Source organism: Aegilops tauschii, chromosome 7 (assembly GCF_002575655.3).
Source record: "Aegilops tauschii subsp. strangulata cultivar AL8/78 chromosome 7, Aet v6.0, whole genome shotgun sequence".
NCBI classification, from domain to species: Eukaryota; Viridiplantae; Streptophyta; class Magnoliopsida; order Poales; family Poaceae; genus Aegilops; species Aegilops tauschii.
This window is the reverse complement of record NC_053041.3, coordinates 9,037,030-9,051,822: the sequence shown is the minus strand read 5'-3', so window position 1 is coordinate 9,051,822 and position 14,793 is coordinate 9,037,030. Positions and strand designations below refer to the sequence as shown.

General features: G+C 50.7%; 3 protein-coding genes, 1 long non-coding RNA gene, 1 other non-coding gene and 1 pseudogene across 6 annotated transcripts; 2 read left to right on the top strand and 4 right to left on the bottom strand.

Moving 5' to 3' along the window:
* Positions 1 to 2,920: 2,920 nt before the first annotated feature.
* Positions 2,921 to 2,992, bottom strand: TRNAG-UCC (transfer RNA glycine (anticodon UCC)). The gene has a single exon. It is a non-coding gene; the product is annotated as a tRNA-Gly (tRNA).
* Positions 2,993 to 8,081: 5,089 nt separating this feature from the next.
* LOC109785480 (putative invertase inhibitor) lies at positions 8,082 to 8,807 on the bottom strand. Its single transcript, XM_020344083.4, has one exon. The coding sequence runs from the start codon at positions 8,805 to 8,807 to the stop codon at positions 8,202 to 8,204; it is 606 nt and encodes a 201-aa protein (XP_020199672.1). The 3' UTR covers positions 8,082 to 8,201.
* Positions 8,767 to 9,032, top strand: LOC141027927 (uncharacterized; annotated as a pseudogene).
* An 8-nt stretch (positions 9,033 to 9,040) lies between these two features.
* LOC109785477 (WAT1-related protein At3g30340) lies at positions 9,041 to 11,306 on the bottom strand. 2 transcript variants are annotated; one of them, XM_073505557.1, is made up of 5 exons: positions 10,999 to 11,306; positions 10,664 to 10,843; positions 9,733 to 10,172; positions 9,502 to 9,653; positions 9,041 to 9,366 (listed from the first exon to the last, which is right to left on the bottom strand). In XM_073505557.1, the coding sequence occupies exons 1-5, from the start codon at positions 11,304 to 11,306 to the stop codon at positions 9,196 to 9,198; spliced, it is 1,251 nt and encodes a 416-aa protein (XP_073361658.1). In that variant the 3' UTR covers positions 9,041 to 9,195. The 2 variants fall into 2 exon arrangements, with proteins under 2 accessions (XP_073361658.1, XP_020199670.1); XM_020344081.3 differs by having other exon boundaries at positions 9,755 to 10,172.
* LOC120969672 (uncharacterized) lies at positions 9,814 to 12,427 on the top strand. The gene is made up of 4 exons (XR_005764018.2): positions 9,814 to 10,085; positions 10,639 to 10,920; positions 11,014 to 11,491; positions 12,147 to 12,427. It is a non-coding gene; the product is annotated as an uncharacterized lncRNA (long non-coding RNA).
* Positions 11,800 to 13,886, bottom strand: LOC109785479 (WAT1-related protein At3g30340). Its single transcript, XM_020344082.4, has 6 exons — positions 13,569 to 13,886; positions 13,416 to 13,478; positions 13,170 to 13,286; positions 12,669 to 13,071; positions 12,421 to 12,572; positions 11,800 to 12,229 (listed from the first exon to the last, which is right to left on the bottom strand). Exons 1-6 carry the CDS (start codon positions 13,757 to 13,759, stop codon positions 12,103 to 12,105), a joined length of 1,053 nt encoding a protein of 350 aa, XP_020199671.1. The 5' UTR covers positions 13,760 to 13,886; the 3' UTR covers positions 11,800 to 12,102.
* Positions 13,887 to 14,793: the final 907 nt, after the last annotated feature.

Sequence of the window (14,793 nt, the reverse complement as noted above, 5' to 3'; positions counted from 1 at the left end):
ACAGTACCATGTCTATTTTTTCTATCTAAATAGTTTGCGAGTAAAGCAGTTGTATCGCTGCTGCCATTGCTAAAACATGGCATGGGGCTAAGAACAAACATGCAACTTAAGACAATCTTCTGTTCTTCTCAACGTGTAGTGATAAAAGAAAATGACAATAGCGTGTTTGCTGGGATAAATAAAAGAAAACTAAAAATCACATTGTCATCGAGCATAAATAAGAGACAACAAGCAAATTAATAACCCTTCATTATTTGACTCCGAACGATTACATTCACAAATGCTCTTAACGAGCAATGAAACAACTAACATACTAAGATATATAAATAACACTGTAGACCTCCTCATGTTTGGTCCTTTGAAGGTGGTGGTGGCTTCTTGTCGCATGCTTGGATATGCTTCACGACCATCTCCGTCAACTGATTTTTTGGTTAATCAAAGTCTGCACCAACATGCTAGTATGTTGTTGTGCCTGCAGAATCTCATAGTTGCTGGTACCCCAACCGTCTTTCCTCTCTGCATTTGACCCCGTGTCACGCTGGATATCCCAGTCTGAGGGTACATGTGCACGAGGGATGTTTTGCACCTCACGACATCGGATTAGGTTATCAAAGTGGTTTGTGAAAAGCATGGATGGGAATTGAATAAGCAAGTTATGACTATGCATCTTTAGTTTCTTACACTTTGGTGCGGATCCCTCACCAACATAACGATCTCGGTGCGGTTCTTCCTCATCTTCCAGTTGACCAAGATCATCAGGGTGAAGCTGCGTCGTTTCTTCCTGATCTTGATGGTTATCCTCAGCCCCATGATATTGTGTCTAAACTCATCTTCTTTCTTAAAAGAGGAATATATTAATATCGCGAAGATACCAATTACGCTCAGCCTCTGCACCAACGAGATGTCGAAAGACATTCAGGATGCACACAACCAAGCACAAAAAAAAATTAAAAGGAGAAATATAAAACAAAGACCCCGTCGCAGTGATGAAACACTCGCAACAGCAACACACCACGAGAACACTTGGACCGCAATAAACCTTCTCCATAAGCGACGCCTCCAAGAAGGAAACAATGCACAAGCGTTGTCGTCGCCCGATCAACGATCTTGAGTTTTCATCCTGAAGAAATTCCGAGATCCCAATAAATTTTGTTGTTCATCCGAAGCTAGCCGGTATGCACTTTTGACAGAAAATACTCCCGACTTTTCAGGTGCCCAAGCACTGAAATCTTCACCCATCCTTGGTGATGTCCCGATCTTAATAATCTCACATATATCCACTGGTAAGAAAAACTGTTGAAGCATTGTGTGGTCCCATACGCCATTATGATCGAGCAGTTTTGAGACCCACTTGAAACGACACCTTCTTTTTTTTAGAGGAAAGGCATACGCCCGACTTTATAAATAAAGCCATAAGGCAGGTAGCAACAGCAACACCGAAACGTATCAAACACACCCAAGCCCCAACGCTGGGCAAGACAACTAGGATAAAGTCATGGTACATGGCTCCCACGCCAGTACACGGCACGCAGGCCGGAATAGAAGGAACCAACTAAGCTAAATACTCAGGCCCAAAAGAATCCCTCAAGCATCGTGCTGTTGTCTGCATAACTGAGACGCCGTAGTCCGGATTTTGTCGATCAGCATAGATAGCGCCTCTTGGTCGTCGGCCTTAGTCAATGATTTCCACTGCTGCAGGAAAGCACACGATTTAAATAAGCAGTCAGCCGGTTTAGCCGGAAACACGTGTTCGATAGTAAATTTGTTCCTAGTAGTCCACAGAGACCAGCATAAAGCCCCCAAGCCGACCCAAAAGATCCGTCTATAAACACCGGAAAGGTTGGATGCTAGGCTGCGCAACTCGGCAAAGGAGGCAGGGGCCCAAGACACATGAAGCCAGTCCCGCACACAACTCCAAATAAGCTTAGCCAGGTGACAGTGAAAAAAGATATGATCCGAATCTTCCACGTCACCACAAAGAGCACAAAACTGGGAGCCCGGCCCGTTTCTCTTACGAATCTGATCAGCCGAGGGCAGCCGGCCTCGGAAGGCTTGCCACAAGAAAAAATTTATCTTAGGAGGAATGCGGGCCTTCCAAACTATGGCTAAGCTTCTTTTTGTGTGTAATTAGGCCACCAAGTAGGTTCACGCACCAACCAGTGGTCTCTCCAGATTCGAGTATTCTGGCCATTTGCAATCCTCCATACTATGCCTTTTTTTTAACGGTTCCAGTCTATGACAAATACCTTGCCACGTAGGAGACAGGTTTCCAGAAAACATCATGTCCTCCAATCTTCCATTTGGGTAGTACTTCGCTTTAAGTAGCCGAGCACATAAGCTATCAGGGAAGGTTAACAAGCGCCAAGCTTGCCTGGCCAGCAAAGCTTGGTTAAACGTGACCTGATGACTCCTGACCAGCAAAGCTTAGTTAAACTGTGACATCATGACTCTACATATCTACGTACCTTGCCTTGTAAAATGAAAATATAGGACTTCCTCCATTCACTATTATAAGATGTTCTAACATTTTTCTGAGTTAGATGTATATAGACGCATTTAGTGTATTTGTTGGCTTATTTCAGTCTTCATGTATCCCATATTAAAATATACAAAACATCTTATATTAGTAAACGGAGAGAGTATTTTTTTACGGTGGGTTCTGGACTCCTTTCATTAAAGTTTTCGGAGATGTCTGTGATGTTTGTGTTCCTGTAGTTGTAATGATCAGTTGGATGTATCAGATGACGGATCTACATCAAAAAATTATGTAAAAACAAAGAAAATTATAACACATGGACAATTATCTAGCATCCTTAAAAGTATAGATAGAAAAAATCAGAGCGTCCTCTTAAAAACTTTCCGTGTATAATAAAAAGTCAATATCATGGAACAAGTAAGTGGCAGCACCTTAGGAAAAAATTGCGTCTGCCGGGAGTCGAACCCGGGTCTATTGCTTGGAAGGCAATTATCCTAACCGTTGGACTACAGACGCAATGGTGACAATAATTTAGATGAAAGTTTATTTATCAAGGAAGCTGCTGTTTTCACACTACCTAGCATGAGTCCGCTAACATTTTTGGGCTTGCTCTCACAGAATGTACATCGACAAACTTAGCAAAAACTGATAACTAATTGATGCCCTCATCTACTAACAACGCGTTTGGTTCGACCCAGGTAACGCATTCGGTTTGCCGTAACGGGATAAGCTGCTTCCGATTAATTTTCACATTACGTTCTTTGTTTGGTTCATGCGGTCAAATCATGATTTTCTAATCACCTCCGATCGGGCGGTTTTGATTTTATGAATCGCTGTATCGGAAAACGCTGTTATGGAAAACGTCGACGGCGAGACAAACGCTAGCTACTGTTTTGCAAACCGATGAAATCGGAAGCCGCAAGTTTTTCGGCGAACCAAACGTGTCGTAAGATGTTTCCCACTCTTACTTTGAATTCACTCTAGGAACTATGGTAACGTTCATTTTATCTGGCGGCCTCGCCGGCTGGTGAGGTGAGAGGGGGGCACTCCTGTCCTGTGCATTAGTTGTAGGTTCCTTTCTTACTATGTTTGCTTCCGACGTGGCTAGATTTTGGCTGTTACTCGACGGGGTGGAGGCACCGTCGAGCTCCTCTCTTGGTCGTCCTCAGCTTGTTCTTTGTCGTGGCCTTTCTCGTCGACGACTTTGGCTCGATTCGTCCTAGAGATGCCCTGCTAAATAACCTCCCTTCCCACCTAGTGATTTCCCAGTCTTTTTCTGCCCTTTTGATTCTTGGCACCATGGTGGTGCCAAGCCGTCCACGAAGGGTTGTGCCTGGGATCTTACTAGATTGTTGCCCTTTTCCCTTTCCCTTAATCTGCTAGTACTAGTTTATCCCCATCCGATCTATAGAGACACAAAAATCTTTTCGTGCAGATCTTGTGCTTCACTTTTGGTTTCTATGAATCTGACATAACAAGTTTCTTTGGAATCGTTGCATACTCTTTCTTCTTCCATGGATGGGCAACGGTTCTTTTCACTTGAGCTGGAGATTTTATCATACTACATCTACTGCTCTGGCTGGGGGGGGGGGGGGGGGGGGGGGGGGGGGGTGGGAGGGGGGGTCCCGCATTCCTGTACATGCAGATGTAGCCAAATGTCTCAAGGTCCTTAGCTGGAGGCCCACTTTGTGGTCTTTGGACGCACATCCCCGGCAAGCAGGTCTTCAACGTTGCTTCAGCTTCTACAGGGAGGTCACAGCCCATCCAAGGGGCTTATTCCTCTCTGGCGCATGTTGTTATACATGATCCTTGGCGTTGATGATCTACTAATCATGTGTCTCAAAGAGCGGGCGACACGGGGGGCGCCCCTGTTCGCACCGCCGCTCCACTCCCTCCCTCGCACCCAGTCTCGCCGCCACCTGAGGAGGCTGCCGGCAAAGGCCGCGCGCGCTCCGGGGATGGTGGCGGCGAGGGGCTTCTCCTCCACCGCGCGGCCACCGTTTCGTCAGAGGAGGGACGTCAGGATGCGTCAGATTGGATCGGGCACCCGGCCTCGAAGGCGGGCGGAGGCAGCGCTCGTCGGCGTCATCCCAGTGTCCCTGCCGGCCAGTCCCGGCCCCCTGTGTGCGGCGGCCCGTTGCTGCTTGCTCGGGCGCTGACTGGCCTGGGGCGGGGGCGGATCTGTGGCTACCGTCCCACATCCGGCCGGTGTTGGCTGGGCCGCCAGGTGGGGCCAGCCGGGGAGGTGGTGTTGCTGGGTGGTGGAGGCGGGAGTGGTGGAGGCTGGTGGCGGTGGGTGTTGTTCGTGGTGCTTGGTGGACTGCTGCGCCGGTTTTCGATCTCCCCCGCCTTTGGTCAGTGCTAGGGCGTTTCGGATCTGGTCTCCGGCAGGTGCACGGTGGCACGCGTGGGGCGTGTTGGTGCTCCTGATGTTTGGCTGCAGGCCGGGACCATGGTGGTTCCTAGCCTCGGGCAGCGCTCCTCTGCTCCTCAGCGGCATGGTGCTCGATTAGGTTCGGCGGCTCGCGCTGCGTCCGGTGGCCCTGCGTTCGGACGGCCATTGGTGGTTCCAGTGCCTAGTGCTGACGTTTGGCCGTATGCGGTCTCCGCGGGGTGCGGTTGGCTGCGACGATTCATGTGCTTCTTCGTCTCGGAGGGGCCCGATGGTGGTGGTGGTCAGCTGTCGTCTTGCTGTAAGTATGTGCTCAAACTCCAGGTGAGAACCTTGCATCGACTATGTCGATGTCGGCGGCAATGATGTCTGTGGACATCGTTTTCCTCGTATGAGGTGTCGTTGTGGAGCTCCAGCACCTGCAGTACTTTGTTTTGTGGTATCCGGGTGAAAACCTAAGATCTGGCTTGTCGGATCGGATGACGGTCTTGTGTCCTTGTCGGCACTACCTCCCTGGAGGCGTCATCTTGGAGACCCAAACGGCGGCTTCTGTGCCTGTGTGTGGTTGAGGGTGCAGCGTTTGGTGGTGGTGGTGGTGTGGCCAAGTTGGGAACAGTCGGAGGGTCCAATGGTGGTGGTGGTGGTGGTGCGACTGGCTTGGAGTCGACGGTGGTTGTTTGGTGGTGTTCTCTGGGGTTTGGTGGCGGTGCCTTTGGCACCGCAGGGCGGCCATCTGTTTCCCCCTCGTGAAGGTGTCTCGCTATGCATACTCAGACTCTCCCGTGGCGGCCGATGTATTGCGGCGAGCGTCGTGCTCTTGGTGATGTCTTGGTTCATCTTTGCTCTTTGATGGCGCTAGATGCCTCCCCAAATTGTTAATCGTTCCGATCTTCCGTGGCGGGGCACCCAGTCAAGGTTCGTGCTTTTCGCACTCGTTGGTTGTGGTTGCTCCTGAGTTGTGCCGTGGGGCTCGGTATGCACGCAATGCGGTGCGTTAGGTTCCTCGCAAAGTCTCTGTATTGTGATCCCTCGACAACATCCCATAACTACTTGTGTCTGCCGTGGCGATGGTCCTTTTAGTCTGCTAGCTAGGTCCCGCCCTTGTTGGGTGTCTTGTTCTTCCCTTCTCCTTGTAACCTTGTTGTACGGTTTTTGGCCCGGTTTCCCTTATAAACGGGTCAACTTGTTTTAGGTTTTCGATCCGGTTTCCCTTATAAACTGGATCACTCTCCTGACATATTGGCCACTTTAAGTAGTATATTCAGGTGGAGGGACTCCTCCCCGGGTGATTCTAAAAAAAAAACTAATCATGTGTCTCAAGAGGCCGCTTGACGAAGTCGTCTTCATCCTCCTTTAGGTTGTTGGTCATCATCTTCATCACCGGTGTCCGGCTAAAGGTTCTGCTTGATGGTGATTGTCGGCGGCAAGGCTTCGGGGTGGAGCAGCGTCGTTCGGCTTTCCCAATGTTTGTTAGACTCGTGGCCCTCCATGTGCCCTCGCCCTGCATGGTTGGGTGGCACGTGTCTGCTGTAATATGCTCCTTGTAGGGGTTGTATTCCGTTCTTTTAATCGATGTCAGGCCTTTATTTCGCAAAAGAAAAACATTTCCTCGGTCTCATAATGTAAGACGTTTTTGTACGAGATAATGTAAGACTTAGTATGACATTTAAGGTGTCTTAGATTCGCTAGTTGTAAGGATCACATCGATTTTTCTTGAAGACCGCATGCCTACATTTCGTTTTATTTACTACTAGGTCAGTCGAGCACGCATGTCTTGCACGTGCCAAAAGCGGCCGATCGACGGTCAGGCGATGCCGCTGGTGAGCCCGAGCGCGACAACGGCGAGGCGGCCGTACTCGGCGACGGGCACGCTGCCGCCGCCGCCGCCGCCTCCTCCTCGCACCGCTCCGCGGCGCCCAGCACGTACACGCACACGCGGATGTTATCCAGCGTGTCCCGGAGCACGGGGGCGGCGGCGCCGTAGGGCTGCCCTCCGCCTCGCCCAGCCCCTCCATCCGCGCCTCCGTGGCCGCCACGTGCTCCACCGCCATCCGCCGCCAACGCGTGCATCAACTAATGACGTACGTGTTTGGTTCGGCCCAGGTAACGCGTTCGGTTTGCCGTAACCGGACACACTGCTTCCGATTAATTTTTCGCAATTCGTACTTTCTTGGCGGTTTGGTTGGTGTGCCGAGTCCTGATTTTTCCAACCTTACCAACAAGATCGGCTCTCCCAAGATCTCCCATGTACAGTAATGCACAAGATCTTGGTGGCAAGGCTCTCCCAAGGCTTCCAAGTGGAGCAGCGTCGGTCGGCTCTCCCAACGCTGGCTAGACTCGCGGCCCTCTCCCAGCGTGGTTGAGTGGCACGTGTCATCTGGGGCGTTGTTGTAATATGGTCCTTGTTGGGGGTTGTATTCACTTCTTTTAATCAATGGCACAACTTTATTTTCACAAAAGAATATATCTCATATTCGCTATTCGCTAGTTGTTGTATGGTTGCTCTCATACGCGTCTCTCGTCCCCTCGTCTCTCCTTCAAGGGAACAGGCAAATAGGGTTCCTGCATCCCATCGATCGACAGCGACACCAATCTTCCCTGTCTCCTGTGGCCTTAGGGCATGGTGGTGCGGTGGATCTCGGTCCTTGCCCATGGGAGGGCTTCGTTTTTACATGTTTTTTGAGTTTTGTTATGGTTTATGTCCTGCTCACAAAGACGAGATGACGACGGCTCTCTGAAGATGGAATAAAATTCTCCCCGCTTATATTAGCTCTAGTTCCGGTGATGCGTCTAGCTTTGTCGGAGGGCGTATGGAGTTGTATCTCCAACGGATATCGCAAGATTGGGTCAGTAGTTGTGTTTGGTGGATCAGCTCGAATTTGGTCTCCGTTCGTCCAGCTTCATGTGTCTACAGGTTGGATCCTTCTGATCTAAATTTCTTTTCATCAGCGGCGGTTGTTGTTCTGGTGTGCTGGTCCTATGGGCTCTTAGCATGACGACTTCTCAACTGCCTAGTACAACAAGTTTTGTCCGTCACTGACGAAGGAGGGGCGATGACGATGACGCGCCTTCAGCTCACTTCAGTGCTTGTAATTGTCGCTAGATGGTCATAGCGGAGAAATTGAACGGCCCATAGCATCACCTAGTAGACATTAGTCGTATCACTTTTTCCTAAGTACATTTTACATTTTATATCACGATCGTCTTCTTTGATACTCATGGGTTTTATTCACTCTGCTGAAAAAAAGGGTTTATTTGTTTATTATATTCCCATTGCACTTTATTTACGTCAGTCGAGCACGGATGTCTTCCACGTGGCAGAGTTGCCGGCGATCACGCGATGCCGCTGGTGATCCCGAGCGCGACCACGGCGAGGCGGCCGTACTCCTTGTCGTGCCCGGCGACGGGCACGCCGCCGCCGCCCCGTGCCACCTCCTCGCCCTTCCACGCGTCCTCGCACCGCTCGGCGGCGCCCAGCGCGGCCGCGATCTGCTCCACGGCGCGCCCGTACACGCGCGCGCGGATGTTGTCCAGCGCGTCCCGGAGCACGTCGGCGGCCGCGCCGTAGAGCTCCGTGCAGCGCCCCAGCCTGGCGCGCGCGCGGGGGCTCCCCTCCGCCTCGCCCAGCCCCTCCATCCGCGCCTCCGTGGCCGCCGCGTGCTCCACCGCCATCCGCGTCGCCGCCGCCGCCAGCGCGTGCATGTCCGCCGCGTCCCGGCCCTCCGCGTCGGAGGAGAGGGACGCCACGCAGTGCTCGTAGTCCACCGCCGCGTCCCGGTCCGCTGCGCCCCGGCACGCCTCCTCGATCCCCGCCGACGCCGCCATCACCGCCGCCTGCGCCGTGCGCGGCGCCCCGGCCAGGAAGAGGACCGCCACGGCCACGGCGAGCGCTGCCGCCATGGACGTGATGTGGCCGCGTCCTCCTTGCTTCCTCGCCATGCTACCTCGATCGTGCAGGAGCGTGGTTCTGCGCCATGGTTATTTATGAGCTCGTACGTGGAGTGACAGCCCGTCAATGGAGGACGACACAGGTGTCGGCCATGCCCAAGACTGACAGGCTGAACGGCTCAGCTCGCCGGAGATCGACCATTGCTAATCCGGACATGAACGAACGACACATAGTGAATCGCCAAATCAGGGATCCTATTTATAGATTTGATCTGACACCATCATTCAACATCTCATAGTTCATCTCCATCTTCACCAGAGCATCTCATTCTCATGTTAAGATCACTGGCCACAACATCACAACATCTCATTCTCATCCAAATTTCCTACGGTATAGTGTTGATTAGTTTCAGTCCATCAGATTCTCTAGTTCAAAACTTCAGTTCAGAGTCACACTCTCTCTTGCTGCTCTGCCACGTCTCCGTGGCCAGCTGCTGCTACCTCCACCGTCTTCGCCGGAGCGGCGGCGGCGGCGACGACGGCGGCTTCCTCCCTCTTGCCCCACAGCACGAGGTAGAGGCCCAGGATCACCAGCACCGACCCCAGCACGCTGCAAACACCATATCATCATCAGATCAATCGACAATTCGACACTGAATGAGCTCACTGTCTGATGCAGAGCACTCTGACGGAAAACAACAGTGTTCAGAGAGTGGGTGTGGGTTCAGTTTAATGGCGGACGGACCTGCCGAGGTAGAGCGGCTCGTGGAGGACGCAGAGGTCGATGCCGGCGACGAACATCTGCGCCAGCGGGCTGAAGGCGGCGGTGAACACCGGCCCCCGCTTCTCCACGCAGTAGGTCAGCAGCAGGTACCCGACCCCGGACGCCACCACCCCCTGCCAAATCCAAATCCAAACAAATCAATCCCCAAATCAAAATCTTTCATCTTTAACCATCAGGAGTCGACGTATGGACCGGATCTCGCGTGCCCACGTACGCAGTAGACGACGGCGGCGATCTCGACGGTGCCGCGGAGCCGCCAGGCGGCGACGCCGGCGCCCCACTGCGTGGACAGCGCCAGCGCCGCCGCCTGCGCGAAGCTGAGCAGCGACATGAGCGCCGTGGCCGAGTACACGGCCGGGTACAGCCGCGTGAGCCGCCGCTGCAGCAGCAGCCACCCCGCGAACCCCACCACGTTCGCCAGCATCGACGCCGACCCCAGCACCCACCGCACCGCGCTCCGGTGCTGCTCCTCCTCGCCGGCCGCCGCCGCCGACGGAGGCAGGTGGTGGAGGTGGTGGTGGGTGAGGGACGCGCCCTTGTAGAAGGTGAGCATCATGGCCCCCGTGAGGGACAGCAGCGTGCCGGAGATCTTGGCGCTCCCGGACTTGCTCCGAACCTCCAGCGCCTCATACCTAGCACAAATTATGGATGAAATTTAAATTAATTTGTTTGGTGTTCTAGTAAATTTTTTTACAAATCATGACTCATGAGTGTGCAATGCAACTTAGCTTCTGAAAAAGTGTTTGATTCTGATTCACATGGTTTAGGAAATCATGTGTTAAATTTCTGTTAATAGGTGAAGTTATCACTTATCGATGTGGTCCGTAAAGCCGAAGTCTTTTTCTTTTGCTGTTGGTTCAGTTCAAGATGCTATTATGTGGTAGATTTGATGAAAACAGATTTTTAAAAGTAATAGTGCAGAATCAAACTAGCTATTAGGGTCTTGGTGCATTTCAAGTTGCCATTGTAGTAGTTTAATTAATGGAATAATGTTAAAAGTGTTCAAACGGAATCAATTCAAACTTATAATAGTGCTACATAGTAGGATATGAAACTTTGCACTTGACCTGCATGTAAGAAAATGACTTTCTGGCACAGAAACAAAGGAGGAACATTTACCCACCCGAAAGCGAGTGATATCAGGAAGGTAACCACCGGGAGCAGATTGCCGAAAGTCGCAGCAAATGTTGCGGTCGTGTACTCCAGCCCGACGAAGAGCGTGTACTGAAGCAGCACCGGGCCGAGGATTCCACTCAGGAACAGGTATCCAAAGATTTCAGCAGTGATCTTTGGTCTTGTCTTCCTGAAAGGAGGAAAGAAAGAAAAAAAGCCAGCGCAAGCTCATGATCAGCGACAGTGAAATACCAACGACGACTACTGGTACTAGTACTAGCAGCTGCTTTTATCACCATGCTGATCTGTTTTTGCCTTTGCTTTTGATAATAGTAATGATGATACCTTTCCTTGAAGTAGGCAATGGGGCCAAGGAATACAGTGGCCAGCATCTGCCTGAAAGTGATGAGGACCAGCCGGTTCATCCCCTGGTTCAGCGCCTGCTTGAGCAGCGCGGTCATGACGGCGATCACGACGTTCGTCGCCACCATCGCCACCGTCGGCATCCACTGCTCCACGCATCCTGCACTCCACATTTTTCTCAGTCTGTTCGTCCGCCTCGATGATCTGATGGGCAATTTGTTTCTGGTTATGCCATGGTTTTTATAGGGGTGGTGACAGGCGAAGGTCCGGAAAATGGCATCTGAAGGCATGTCTCCGACTCGCGGTTTCGTTTTCGCACACGTGACTGTGAGCTAAAACATGGCCCGGGGGAGAGGAGCACATCGTTTGTTCTCTTAATGTCTGAATAATTGTGGAAAATTTGCCGCATCGAGCAAATTGCGCACCCAGCTGAATCGAATAGCTGCCTCTTTATTGCACAGTGTGAAGGAACAAAGTAAGGCTCTGCCCCCCTTTTTTCCAATTTCCGGCAAGCAAAATATAGCTTGTGATCCTTCCTGCATGGCCTTCTACACTGTAGGGCATTGGATGCTGTTTTAGCACTGAAAATTTTGGCATGAGCCCGTTTTAGGACCTACAAGGAACAATTTAGGGGAATGCCTTCCCATGAGAAAGTTCGAAGATCCAATGCCCACTGTCTCTTCTTTGATGAGCAAACTGTTTCTTTAAGTCCAAATCAAATCGCAAAGCATTGATTCGATATAGCGGCCCCCACAGGACCGTGGGGTGGTCGTACAAAAATCGTGCGGAGAATATTTTCTTTTCTTTTCTTTTATTTCTTTTCATGCTCAGTGTGACAGATGTGACCTTCTAACGTACTGAGATGTGGGCAACCTATGCCCGCCGCTCTTTTTCACCTGAAGAATTTGGGCTACATTTAGGCACATCACTGCAGAAATTTGCCCGACATATCATCTCGTTGTGCGAGCGAAAACGCATACGACAGTACTGTATACTATTCCTCTTGGTTAAACTACGTAGGCGTAGGAAACTAAGGAGGAATATATGCCATAGTTTTTCAACCTAAGAATTGCATAGCTTTGGTCCTCATGATTTGATTTGCTTCTCCTTATCCTCTTCCTCTTTGGCAGGTGGTACTGTCGCCGAGGCATCCCTGCTCTTTCCCCACAGCAGAATATAGAGGCCCATTATCATCAGTATGGATCCCAGTACACTGCAAGGCCAAAACAAAAAATACAAAAGGTGATGCCATTTGGACCAGCCATTGCAGTTCTGCAAGTGCATAAGTGGATAGACTCACTCTAAACTGAAAAGATTAAGCATTATTTATTTCAGTATGAGAAATGAATGAATGAATGATCATGAGATTGTACTGATTTATAATCTGAAGCAAATCAGGTTTACCTTCCTAGGTAGATGTTCTCATGCAGAAAGAAGAAATCAATTATGGCCACCATGATCTGGATGATGGGGATGAAGGCTGAAGTGAACACTGGCCCTCTCTTCTCCACACACCATGTCATCAGTACATATCCCACTCCAGACCCCAAAATTCCCTGCAACATATGAAACAAGTGTTCTTTGGTTCAGTCAACTCTCTGCAGAGTTCTCTTAAATCCTTTTTTCAGTAAACTGCAACAAAAAGATCTTACTGTGTATAGTACTGTAACAATCTCCACTGGCTTTGTGAGGACCCAGACCGATGCCCGCCGCTGTATCGCCGCCGTCAGGCCCCCGCCCTGCAGGGAGCTGATGAGGAACATGTATGCGGTGCTGGAGTAGAGTGCTGGGTACTTCTTGGTGAGCTTGGACTGCAGCAAGAGCCAAAAGGAGAAGCACAGGCAGTTCGCCAGTAATGCTAGAGTGCCCAGGGTCCAGCTCTTCTTGCCAGATTCTGCTGCAGCTGCTGCTTCTGCATGCTGGCCTGAAGGCTCTGCTTGGTGTGTCAAGGCCACACCCTTGTAGAGGGTCAGGAGCATGACGCCGGCGAACGACATGAGTGTCCCGATGATCTTCGCAGCTCCTGCCTTGTTCTTCATGTTCAGTGACTCCACCCTGCATCCATGAGCAGTATTCCCAAAGGGTTTCAGATATTAGCAAGAACAAAGTGCATGAAAAAGGTGCCAGGTAAATTTGAAAATTTGCGCAGACACCTGAGCAAGACCGCGATGAGGAAAGTCAGCACAGGAGCCAGGTTGGTGAAAGTTATGGCAAACGTTGCTGTTGTGTACTGCAGCCCGTAGAAGAAGGTATACTGAGAGAGCGCGGCGCTAAAATGGGAGGAAAAGGAAAGTCAATGATGAATCAAACAGAATCATTTCTGGCAGAACATTATATAACCGGGTTGATGTACTAATATGAGGAAGTGATTGCTGTGATGCTATGTTTGCCAACCGTACCCTAACGCTGCGCTGAAGAAGAGGTACACGAGGATCTCCAGTGTGAGCTTAGGCCGTGTGTTCCTGAAAGGAAAAAACAACAGTAGCATCATATTCTAGGATGAGTTCTGAACTCTGCTGGTCATCTTCTGCAATTCAAAATTTATGTAGTACCGTTCTTTGAAAAATGCGATTGGAGAAAGGAAGACTGTGGCCACCAGTTGACGCAGCGTGATGAGCACCAGACGGTCGAGCCCTTCCTCGAGCGCCGCCTTGATCAGGGCCGTTGTCACGGCAGAGATGAGGTCGAAGATCAGCATTGCGATCACCGGTTTCCACTCATCGATGCGCGCCATCCCCCACATTGCGCTGCCGAATGAATCTTTGACACACCTTCACTTGTATTGCCATGATGATGCCCTTGTCATGGACTACTTATAGGCATATTTTACCAGACGGAGATCCCTCTGAAAACTAAAGAGATGTCACGGAGGATACGCAGAAATGACCCTTTTACCCCCCAAAGAAAAGGCGCTAGTGATAACACATAATGTGATTACTTATTGGCATGAAACGGTCCATCTCGACATGTTCTTTTTCCTTCAGTGCCATGAGAAGCTACTGGCACGAATCGCAAAGATATTTTGATTTTGGTGGAAGCATCTCCTCCGTTGCTGAGTTGGCAGTGACAGTGGAAAAGACTCCACTGTTTGCACACTTTGGTGGGTTTGGCAGGCTCTTGTTTGGGCTACAAACTTGACCCTATTCTCATCATGGTAAGGGTGCAGAGCTATTCAGTTGTGCAGAAAAGGCGGTGCTGTCCCGTCCGATCCAATCCAGAGGAAAGCAGGACGGTGAGTTGTTAGTGGGGTGATCACCTAGTATGAAAGCTCCCTGTCTCATCCATCTCCCTTGATAATGGGAATTGGCGAGGCCGAGAGACTAGCAGCTCCCAGTTGCGAAGAGGAACGGCGAAAGCGGGTTGTCGGTATGATGCGGCATTGGCGCACATGACGGAACTACACTTTGCTGCAACTGCACATTACTTCTTGATCAGGAAACGGCCAGCAATGCCAGGCTAGCTCCTAGACGCAGCAATAAGAAAAATCTTCGTCGCCGACAACCGGTAGTAGATCCAGACCAGTGCGGTGACATAAAATTCCCCGAGGTTTTGCTCGCGCACATTGTGCAGCGAGCACCCGCCCACTCGTCGCTTTCAGCGGTAACGATGTTACCTCCGAGGTATTGGATTCAGACAAGATGCTGGATTATGCCCACCTGGAGAATAGCATTCATGTTCAGGTAACTTACTGGATCACATACCACTAGCAAATTAACATTGTTCAGGAAATAGGATGGTGATTCATGAGAGTGCAAAGCAAAATGAATCTTTATCAAC